The 12072-nt window shown below is 35.4% G+C and overlaps 1 protein-coding gene across 1 annotated transcript in view; it reads left to right on the top strand.

Moving 5' to 3' along the window:
• Positions 1-12072, top strand: part of COL25A1 (collagen type XXV alpha 1 chain) — a 450625-nt gene that overhangs the window by 247164 nt on the left and 191389 nt on the right. The window contains exon 4 of the mRNA XM_045880612.2: positions 1429-1436. Within this exon, the coding sequence (XP_045736568.1) occupies positions 1429-1436 (8 nt within the window). The remainder of the gene's footprint in view (positions 1-1428; positions 1437-12072) is intronic.

Raw genomic sequence — 12072 nt, 5'->3', positions numbered from 1 at the left:
CAAGGCTACGCAATATTTTATGAGCAGAATTTGAAACAGGACCAATTGTCCTGATGCCCACTTCAGTGAGTTTTTGCTTTCAGGCCGAATCTCTGTATGTATCTTCCTCTTACCTTGCAAGGAAGAACTGATGGCCTGATAAGACTTCACATGGTCATTTACATTTTTGGAGTCTTAGACTTTATAAAACAAGCAAGACAGTAAGTGCACACACTCATTTGGATATTTGGTTTCAAAAAAATTTTTTTTATTTGAGTTTTTTTCTTCACTTTGAAAGGTAATTTAAGATTTCATTCTAGTGTACTAAGAAATGCTCTTTTCCAGTATTTTTTAATAAGTATTTATCAGTGTTAAAAACAACCAATTTCTAAGTGTTGAAGTAGTAGAAATACTAGCCTACCAAAAAGAGCAGCAGATTGATTTGTTGTGTTTTTGCTTTTTTGTCTCATTTCCTTTTTCGAAAAAAAAAAAAAAAGATGTCGAAGTAAAAGGAATTTATGAAAATTCAGTAATTTGGGCAGTATACTTGCTTAATTCCTTTAAGAGTGTTCTTAAAAGTTATCCTTAAACCTCATTTAATCTAAGTAATTGGATACTTGTATAAGTATCCCTTTCACCTTACAAAGTTTTATATTAGAGGATGGTTTATAAATGTGTTTTAAGGAATATGAAATAATGAAACATTAGTGGGATCAAATAATCAGTGAATTGATCTTTGTCAAAAGAAATACAAAGGATTGAGGGAAAAAAAGTAAAAATTTTGTACTGATGTGCAGTTTTATAGAAAAATTAAAAAGTCAGTTCCTAACTTATTAGCTACTAAAAACTTGTGTTTTAATTGAGTGTACAGTGTGGATATATTGAAATTTTCTAGACTTTTCCTGTGTTTTGATGAGAATACAAAGTTTTAAAGAAATATAAATATCAGGGTTTAGTCTTTTATATATTGACAATGCTACTGAATGAAAAAACATTCTTAGAACAAATAATGGGTACATTTCTCATTTAACCATTTTACGAAACTCAAGAAAGTTATATATCAATTCTGTCTAACTGGGCTATCATAAACAACCAAAGATCCTCCTGATTCATATTTTATCTAAATTTTTAAGTATAAATAGGCCATCTTAAGATGAACCTCTCAGTAATTCATAGACAGGCCTCAGGGACTCTGAACATTTTCCAAAATTTTATGTGAAATTTTGTGTGCAGATAGATGTAAATGCACTTTTCTGATATGGTATCAAAGTTGTCCATGAACCAAAAAAAAAGATTAGGATTCATTGAATTCTAGATGACTTCATCATCTTGTATTTTGCTGATGATTATGACAATGCTTTCATCTTATATTTGATCTTAATATTTTGCATCTTCACTAATTCATCTCCCCCTTTCTCTTATTCTCTCCACCCCACCCCAACCCCACAGGTCCTCCCGTAAGTATTTTTGTTGCATTTGGGCTCTTGTACCTTAATCGGGATCACGTATGTTAAAACTTTGTTAAGGCATCAAAATATAGTCTATATTTCAATTAGAAAAATGTTACTGACCTTTGAAGAGTATTTAACGTTGGGAAATTATTTTTCTGGTACACTATTTTGGATATGTTGAAGTGCAAAACGTGTCAATTAAAAAAAAAACTTTATTTTTAATACTATCATGAACCAGTTACTCTCCTGGGACTTTTGGGATAACTTATGAAGCTCCTGATATTAAATCTTTTCCTGGAATTCTGAGGTTTCTCTTGCAAGCAAATCCCCAAGCTATTTCGCACTTCTTTTTTCATCTGTTTAAACTTGTATTTGAAATATTTGCATTTGCCAGTCCACCAAATGTAGATGGCAACATGATCATGGAAATGATACCCCCCATGGGCTTGGTCCGGTACTCCCTCCTTAGGCAACGCTCCCTTTGAAGTCCGTTGGAGTTTGCCTGCATAAAGAACATGAGATGGAGCCCTTGGAGAGTTGCACTTTCTTTTTTCTTTCCTTGAGTAGGTCAGAGCTGCAGCATTCCAGCCTGCTTTGCACTCACAGGAACAGATTATCTTGTCAGCTTTGAGCTAGATGTGTTTTTGAGTAATAATATCCTGGATATCTGTTGTCTGACTCCAGTGTTTGCATTATCCACTGTACGTTTACGGTAGCAATGATCATTGACATTGAGATATTTTCTCATCCCGAATAGCCAGTTTGCTCCAGGGTTCAAAGACTCCACATTGGCAACTTATCTAACAGGCCAGCATGGTCTGGGGAGAGGGGCTTAGCGTATACTCGTTTACTTTATTCAGAGGAAGCATTGGCTTCCAAATATCTTTTGCAGTCTTCCTGCCACGTTCAAGGGTGGAACATAAATCATGTTAGAAGTGACTTTGCTTCTGTAACTGACTTTCAGCTCCGGCTTAATGCTAGGCAGATGGCATGGCCCAGGTCTAGGAGCCTTATTCTTTGGCTTCATATGTAAGCCTCTGTCTTTAAAACTAGAAGCAAGCCATTACTACCCAGAGGAAACTCTGGAAATTACAACCAGTATAGAGTGTTCCAGGCTTTTGTTGGTGGGTGTAAGTATTAGACATGCCAAGAGGTAGTTAAATCTTGCTTCTGCCATATGGTGACAGTCCGGGTTCTAGTATTTCCTCTTTGGTCCTTCAGAAGTTTCAGCAGCCACACAGCCCCTCCTTTCTTGGGGCCATCTATTAGTCCAGGTTCTCCACTAAAGATTTAATTGTTCTTTCCTTTCTTATTCTATAAAAAGAAAATAGAACTAATATGTTTAAGCCCTGAGTACAGGCATACCTGGGAGATATTGTGGGTTCGGTTCCAGACTACTGCAATAAAGCGAATAACACAACGCTTATAAAAGTTATGTTTACATTATACTGTAGTCTCTTAAGTGTGTAATGTATTATCTCCAAAAACAAAATAAAACAAAACAAAAGGTACATGCCTTAATTAAAAAATACATTATTGCTAAAAATGCTAACCATCATCTGAGATTTCAGTGAGTCATAATCACTGATCACAGATCCATAACAGATATAATAATAATGAAAAAGTTTGAAATATTGTGAGAATTACCAAAATGTGACACAGAGACACAAAGTGAGCAAATGGTGTTAGACAAGTGGTTCCTATGGACTTGCTTGATGCAGGATTGACACAAACATTCAATTTGTAGTTAAAAAAAAACCCACGATAGCTGTGAAGCCCAATAATGTGAAATGTAATATAATGACATATGTCTGTACAGCAAGTAATATTCTAGGCACTTCACACACATACTTTCATTTTGTCTCACATAAATCCTAGTGTTAACATTCCCATTGCTCAGTGAGGAAAAGACTCATAGAGGTTAATTATCAATAGTTGCACCTCTAGAGAGGGTTTACAAAGTTGGAATTATTTAGATGTGTCTGATTTTAAACCCTTTCCACTTACCACACTATCTCTATCCCTTATGAATTATGAATGTGTTACAACATGGATCATTGTCACACAGGTTTGTCAGGCTATGGTCAAATCATATTCCTTGATATAAGTAATTATATATAATAAAAACATGTCTAAAAAATGTAAAGCAGCTAATCTATAAAATGAGCATTCATACTGTCCCATCTCGACAACGTTTTGAAGAAGTTATAATGTGTTTAGCAAACTGCATCAAATCCAAGAAATGAGGTATAATTATGAGTTTTAATAATAATTGAGTTTATAATTTAATAATTTTAATAATTTAATAATTAAATAACTTAATAAAAATGAGTTTAATAATACTGACTAAAAAATAATTGAAGTCACTCACATTTGGAAAGATGAAGAACCATTGATTGTGAAAAAGAGGAAAAATATGTATTGATCATGTTATCTTTTCTAATACAATGGAGTCTTATAGTACTTGGGACCCCATATCATGGGAACCCTTATGGGTGAAATATCTTACAATGAAATCCTCTTGAGCCTCTAATTTCTAAACCCTTATATATGATTTTCAAGAAGTATTTGCCTTTTATCAAATTTAACTTTAGAGTTATAAAATATTTCCATTATATTTCTTGCATCTGAATAAAAATAAATGAGCGGTGGCATTATTATGATTAAATAGGTTTACCAATGATATATTTATTGAGGTATAATATCTAATTATTGACAATTATAATTTGAAGTGACCATACTCATCCAGGTTTTAGCATCATTTAATTTTATGTGTATTTTCCCCTTCCATTTCTTTTCCATGAACTGAAATCTTAAGTTTCTGTAATTTTATTTTTAGAGAAATTTTATTTTTCTAATTTTGTATTTTAAAAAAGTATATTTAACTATCTTCATAAATAAGAAATTGAAATATCAAAGCTTATGCTGCCATTTTAATGGCAGTTGCCCTTGCCTCCATCCTGTAAATTCAGTGTAAAGCACAAAGATAGTCTGAGAAGTTCCATGGTCTTGCTTTTGGTGAGCAATCCGTGGCACAGAGTCTGTGCCAGAATGCTTGGCAAAAGTAAATTCCTCCAGCTCCTTCTAGCCATGAGCTTCTGTGGTCCCATGGCTTCGCATGTACAGAAAGATTATGAAGTGTAACCTGGTGTCCTGGTGTGTATTTTCTTGTCATTCATTTTCACTTGTTGTGAAATGTGCTCAGTAGTGTAAAAAACAGCATTCACGCACTTATGAAACAAACAAATAAAAGATTGATTGACCTGAGGGACAGTAACAGATCTCTTTTGCCACTAAGAGTCACCTTTTTCATTGCCCTTCTGAAATAATATCCTGAAGTAAATTTTTTAAAAAAAAGCATAATGATAAAATTTAATTTAGCAACCTTACATTTACATCTTCATTTGATGTATTTTGGAAAACTTGGATGCATTATACTAGAATTATGTGTGGCTAAAGTGTTTTTTCTCTGTCAGTTTCTATGTCTTGCATATTGAGATCATTTATAATTTAAAGCTTGAAATACAACTTAAATTAGATCCCACATATCAATTTATCCTTTAGGAAGAATCTCTTCAGCTTATAACTCAGTTACCCATTTTGACAAAAAGATATCGTTACCATAGGAGTCCCTACTATAAAAGGCTACAATGGAGTAATTTTATGATAACATAATTTACTTTTACATGAATATCAGATACTTTTTTCTATTTTCTTTTTCATAAAGGTAACATGTATTAAAACAGTGCTCTAAAGGAATCCATGAAAGTGCTTTGATCGCGGAGCTCGGATATCACGAATATGTTTGTTAGAATGATTTGCCTGACCGTTGTGTTACCTGATTGCCTATGGCATGAAATTGTACCTTCTATTTTGGATGTCTTAAAAATACATTCATATTTCAATAAGAAGCAAAAAGTAAGATTAAATTTACAAAGTGACTTCAAGTTTTCAAATGTAGCAAACTTTGCACTATTTTGGACCCTTTTTAGAATCAGTAGGGGATGTGGTTTCTCTGTCCTTTGTCCCCAAAGGAGATGCTATTCTAATATTCATAGGTAGCAGATTCAAACGAGTCCTATAACTGTCGCCAGAAAAGAGTCAGGAGACCTGTTTTAACTGGCTTTTTATTTCTATCAGTCTATCAAGCTGTATAATTGTGCTTGACTGACAGAGATATGATGTTATTGTTGGTAGCATAGAACCCTCTGAGGTGTGAAATACGATGCTCTTGTGCAGCCTGTTCTGTCCCATCTACCTTCAGCAATTGTCAACTCAATTTGAAGTCCAGAATCTTGTTGACAGATGAATGAAGCAGACTTAGCCAAGTTAAGCTTACAATGCTATTTCTGCCAATGTGGTAGATGAATTAGGAAAAGAAATCTCTGAGGAAATTTTAGATGAAAAACTCTGATATCTTTACTTCATATTGAAAAAAACAATATGACTTTTAAGTCAATAGTAAATCTTTTCCAGATACACTAATAATTACAGTTTATGGTAAACTTCCTACCACGTGTCACTTTACAGACCAATTCTCATACCAGGACCGTGAACTAGAGATTTATTATACCCATTTTACAGACTAAGAAACTGAGGGTTGGTCAGGTCAAGTAATTTTGCCCAAGCACTCACATTTAGCAGGAAGCAGAACCAAAATTTGAACCCGTGCCATCTCTATCTCTCTTCAAAGCCCATCCCCCCCCATATTTCTATGTTTTTCAGGCAAGTAAGGTTTAAGATTTACCACTTTCTTTGCAAATACCTTCTTTGTTGTGTCTTATCCTACCCTCTGTTATCTGCAGTTCCTATTAAGCTTTTCTTAGTTATCTGTAGATCTCCCATCTTCCATGTGCTCTTTCATACTGCTGGTTACTCAAGACAAGCTTATAAATCATCTAATTCACATCTAATGTGTGGTGATAATGAGCTTTGCCTCTGAGTGAAGAAAAATAAATACAAAATTGTCTTGGAGTATTTCAGCAAATGTTCCTTTAATTTCTTCTTTGTTATATTCCTGCTTAATTATTAGCATATTTTTATTTCTATTTGAGCTCAAAGAGAATGCTTTTGGATGTGTAGTGGCTTATTTTTTTTTCTGTAATAATAGGGCATTATTGTTTATAGAGCAAACCATTTATCTCATAGGAAGCAGAATCACTACCATATACTAGGATGGCTAGATAAAATTCAGATATAGTCACCATAACAAACCAAAGAAACAGACAAAACAAGCCTGGAGAATTAGTTTGCATCTAAAGGCTGTTTGGGGACAGGGCTATAATAGAATGACCATAGGTTGTCACAGATGGGTAGTTCATTTTGGGACACTGAACACAGGTTTGTCTCTTGGAATAAAAGGTAGAGAAAGAGGATATAACTATAATTCTTACATAGAATAGATTCCCCAGTGTCTTTTTATGTCTTGTTTTGAGTGATTCAAGCTGCCATGTTTGAAGAGGGAACTGCGCTCAGTGGCAATTTATTTCAATGCTCCCTCTCATATTGTTTATGTGGATTTGTGCCAGATTAAGCAGAACTTTGGAATTCTTGAAAAGGGCAAGATAATGGGTAAAGACCCTCAAATTGAGGTAAATAAGGGTGTTAAAATTTAAAAAGAGGGAGAGAGGAGGAAATAGACATACAAAAATATTGACAATGCTTTTCTTTGCAACGTTATTTTTTCTACTGGTCTATTTCTAGATGCCATCTGTTTTAGAATAACTGTACTTATTATAACAGACAGACCCTTAGATGTTAGTAGTTTACCACACAATATACATTTATTTCTTATACATGATGAGGGACAATCTTTCAGGGACCCAGAGTGATGGAGACTGCTATCTTTAATCTGAGTGTTCTAAGGTTACCCTGAGCATAGATATGCAGCCATCAGATTAGAAAAATAAGGAAAGAGAGTGAAAGGTTAGATAGAAGGATTTTCTTTGGCCAGCACTTGAAATACAGGGTTTTATGGTTTATATCACTTTGACCACATTGCTTTGGCAAGAGTCAACTTCCATCTTCACACATAACTGCAAGAAAGATCAAGAAATGTAGCTGTGGGCTCAGAAGGAAAAGTAAACACATTTAGTGAACAGCCAATCTCTGGAAATAATTCCTTAGGAAATAGAAAGAAAAAAAAAAAAGGAATAGAAAGAGCCAGAAATCCTCAGAGAGATGTACATAGGTATGTCACTTGGGTAATAATGTAACTTCTGTCTTATTGTAACATTTTACAGAAGAAAAATATTCATCAAAATGATTATCACTAGAATGGAGCACCTGGGTGATTCAGTAGGTTGAGCGTCCAACTCTTGGTTTTCCTTCAGGTCATGATCTCAGGGTCATGGGATCCAGCCTCAGCTCAGCATGGAGTCTGCTTGAGATTCTTTCCCCCTCCCTTCCCCTTCCCCTCTGCTCATCCCCCAACACAAACTCTCTCTCTCAAATAAATAAATAAATACAATCTTAAAAAAAAACCTATTATCACTAGAATCCTTGAACAGAAAAAAAAAGTAAAACGGAAAAGTTTGTTTTATTTTATTTTTTTAAGTTGGGCATTGGTTTATAAGAAGAGTAGGGTATTAATGCCAGGTCATGAGCCCCAGCTCTGCCCAGGTTACTTCGTAACATCATTGGTAATGAGGGCTTTTTAACTTTAAGCACTTGCAAAATCTTTAAGCACAATCAGACTCTGTTATGGCTTTTTCTTTCCTCTCTCTACTGTCTCTCATGCCACTGAGTGACTTCATTACCTTGTGTCTACAACAATTCTGGGTTCAGGGTAACTTCCTCAACTAGGAACAATTCTGGTTGTCCATCTTGTTTCATATTCCCAATTGTTTCAGGTGAAAGCTTAATGTTTAGTAATACTTTTATGAAAAAAATGACTAATGTTCTTAAAGCAACTCTTAGAAGGTTTGAAAAGTAAGCAACTGTCACTCTTTGGTGGGCAACAGATGATTAAAACCAAAGAGAGTTTAGATGTGGATCTTCTCTCTCCCAAAGATACTTGGTAGAAGAAATAAGAGAGAGCTAAAAGAGTGTTTCTTTTTAGATTAAAAAATAAAAAACAGAACAAGTAGCACAAGACAGTCAGAATTATTAAAAAGTAAGCAACTTTTTTTTTGCTTTTAAAGTTTTTGCTGTCAGTTGCTGATCGGATACCTGCAAACCTTTCAAATATCCAGTCTACACACAAATGGGGTGTCACATCACTCTTTCCTGTTTGACTTTCTTGTAACCAGATACTCATGTTGCTGAATTCCTAGGACTGTCTGCCTATGCAAGCCTGCAGATAGCTTCTTGGACAAATTGGGGAGGTAGTTATATGACCCCCCCAATCGTGGATTTGTGGGGCAATAACTAGCCCTGGTCAAGAAAGCTACTCTAAAATAAAGTGCTGTTAGAAAGCAGTTTGGACTCATTTTGAATGTTAGCACTTTGAACAAGGTCAAACAAGTGATTGAAGGGTACCTCATTGTTTCCTCGTGAATGTCTATACACTCAATAATCTTTGTGGAGCATGTGATTACAGAGAAGTCCTCAATATCCCCGTTCTTCCAAACTAGCTATTTAAAATGCTATGATTTCCTCTTAAAAAACGGTGGCTCCTGCTTAATTTCTGATTATGTGGACATCATGAAGATGGCCTACATTTGGCCTCAGTTGACTAAGTGACCTGTTTGATTTGAATAGAGTCCTAGACTATAATATAGAAAGAATTCCCTTATCTAGATGTCCAATGAACTTTAGTTCTTGCTTTGGTGAAATTAAAAGACACCAAGTCGTGAATCTAAAGTGTCTGAGGTTACCTAAATGTTCATACGATTTTTAAAAAATCATTATGAATGCTATTTTTAATGCCTTTTTTATTTTCACAGGTCCCCCCATGCTTTCTTGAGATTTGCTTAGGGTTAAATAAAATAAAGCTTTTTCTTATTTTCTTACTTGCTAATAATTTCAGTCTCAGAAATACATATACACCTCTAGCTTTTATCTCTGCAGAATTTTTTATTAGAAAGTATTTCTTTATGGTCAAGGAAATGAATAAAGGATGGAATCAGGATATAGAGTCAGGAGATACTTTAAAGGGTTATTAATAATTAGCTAATACAGTTGTTTAAAATATAGTGCTGTTTATCACTGATTCATTCATCAAACTCATATTGAGTACCTAATATATGCCATGCCCTCTGCTAGATATGGTGGTGATAAAATAACAAGATAAGGTACAGTCTTCAAGGAACTTAAGAGTCTAGTGGAAACAAAACAAACAAAAAAATAGCAATATTATGTGAGAAGAAGTATGCTCCGGTTATGTCCAGGTACAATAGGAGAACAATAGAGGGGTAAATAACCCAGATTTGGGTAGGGAGGGGATCAGGGATACCTCTGGATCTATGATAAGTCAAGGAGTTGTTGACGTGAAAAATTTAAGTAATGCAATGTTTTCAGGGAGGCTAGCATTTTCAAAGACTTTGAGGCACAAGACAGAACGGCATTTGGGGGAAGCTGCATTTTAAACAGGTTGAAATGTAAAGTTCAGGGCCATAAATCAAGAGAACAGAGATTGTTGTGGATAAGGTTGTGAAGGACCATGCAGGCCATGCTAAGTCATTACCCTGAGAGTATACAAAGTCTGAAGGATTTAAGAAGTAGGGAGGCATGGTCAGATGAAGATTTTAGGAAGTTCATTCTTGCTAAAGGACAAGGGGACAAAAGGGAAGTGAGAGATGATTAAGGTACTGTTGCAGTTATTTAGGTGAGAAATATAATGGCCTGGAGAGAAGTAGAAATTGGGATAGATTCAGGTGCTATTAATGAGGTAGAAATGGCAGAAATTACGACTAGATGTAGGGGTGAGGAGGAGAGAGAAGTGGGGGTGATTCGCAGGTCTTGCTCTGGGCAATAATAGTGCAGGCCACTGGGACAGGGAATAAAGAAGGCAGAGGAGGTTTGGTCTGATGGAGAGTTATAGATGCATATGGGACATCCAGATGGAAGCATCCAGTAGCCAGTTGGCTATGTTGTTATTCCACTCAGGGGAGAGGTTTGAGCTGGAGTGAGAGCTTTAGGAATAATGAAGTGGTTGTAGGAAAATATAGCTGGTTGTTGAAGTGATTGACGTTATCAGGCTATTCAGCTCGTGAAGATGAGACCCTCCCCCACTCTCCTTTAGAGTTAGTCATTTAAGAAATAGGTGGAAAAATTGGAGCCCTTAAAGAACACTGAGACAGAGTGCTTAAGGAGATGGAGAGAGAATCAGTACATACTACAGTCAAGGGAGAAAAGGGAAAAGTCTTAAAATGAAGAGAGTGGTGTACAGTGTTAGATACTGCAAACTGGCAAATAGGATGAAGACTGAGAAGTGTGCACTGTGTTTACCCATACAAAAAGCCTTGGTGCTGCTTTTCAGGGCATCCCCAAGCACATTAATTAACATCACTTTGTTCCCTGACTACGGTCTATACCTATCAGCCATTTTTCCCAGAGGGGGTAAAATGGGTATAATACAAATCAACCACAAATGGAAAACTCATGTATCCTCGGGACAGCACATGTTATTAAAATGTCTCTTTTGATTATTCCCACAATGGGAAATATAGCATTTGGATGGAAGATACACACAGTGCCAAGTTGTAACTCACAGCTATGGGTACAAAGGAAGGTCTCTCATTTAGTTTCTCCCTCCATCCCTCCTATCCTTCTTTTGTTCCTTAAATTATTTAAAAATATAGTCAAACAATGAATCATGGAACACTACGTTAAAAACTAATGATGTAATGTATGGTGATTAATATAACATAATAAAAAAATTAAAAAAATAAAAGATATCTTAAAAAAACAAACAAAAAATAAAAATAAAAATATAGTCCCTGTCTCAGACAGCTTCTAATTTGGTTGAAGAGACTAGTCTTCACCTCTGTTTACTATTTATTAACCATACAAGTCACTTTATACTTAAATGCCAAATGAATGAGCCAGATAGTCACAGCACTAGTTCTGAATGAAGAAATTCTATTAAGCATATGAATGGCTAGGAAAATTGGAACTTGAGCTGAGACTTGAAAGATGGGAAATAATTGGATTGGTGAAGAAAGAGAAGGTGGCCTAAGAGGTGGTAATGAGCCATTGGAGAGGCAAAGGTGTCTAGCGTAGATGGCTCTTGATAGAAGTAGTAGAGGTTATTCTGGAAGGACTGGTCAGGATTCCACACGGAGAGCCTTGAATGCCAGACTTAGCAGTATATGGGTTTTCAATTTTAATAGAAAAAGCTATAGGCAGTTGGTAAGCAATAAATGAAAGCTTATTTAGAGTGATTGATCTGAGAGTAATTTGCAGGGTAGCTACTGGAGGAAACATGAAGAAAATCTAAGATGGGCTTCATCTGAGAGAAGTTACCAAAGAAGAGTTATAGGATTTATAGAATGAATATGAGGCGTGAACCAGAGGAAAAGTGAAGGATGATTCTGCAGTGGAGACAGAATAGGACACCGTGGGAGCCGCAGCTCAAAAATGGAACATTTTATGGAGGAAAAAGATGTCAATGTTGAGTATTTTGAGTTTGAGTTATTGGTATGATATCTAAATGGAGGTAATTAAGATTTTAGAAGATACCAAACTCTTCTCATTGTGA

The sequence above is a fragment of the Mirounga angustirostris genome, unplaced genomic scaffold (genome assembly GCF_029215605.1).
Source record: "Mirounga angustirostris isolate CCGP_5_RB_7025 unplaced genomic scaffold, mMirAng1.0.hap1 SCAF_2, whole genome shotgun sequence".
Classification (NCBI taxonomy): domain Eukaryota; kingdom Metazoa; phylum Chordata; class Mammalia; order Carnivora; family Phocidae; genus Mirounga; species Mirounga angustirostris.
The sequence above is the reverse complement of the archived record's forward strand: the minus strand, read 5'-3'. Positions and strand labels throughout refer to the sequence as shown.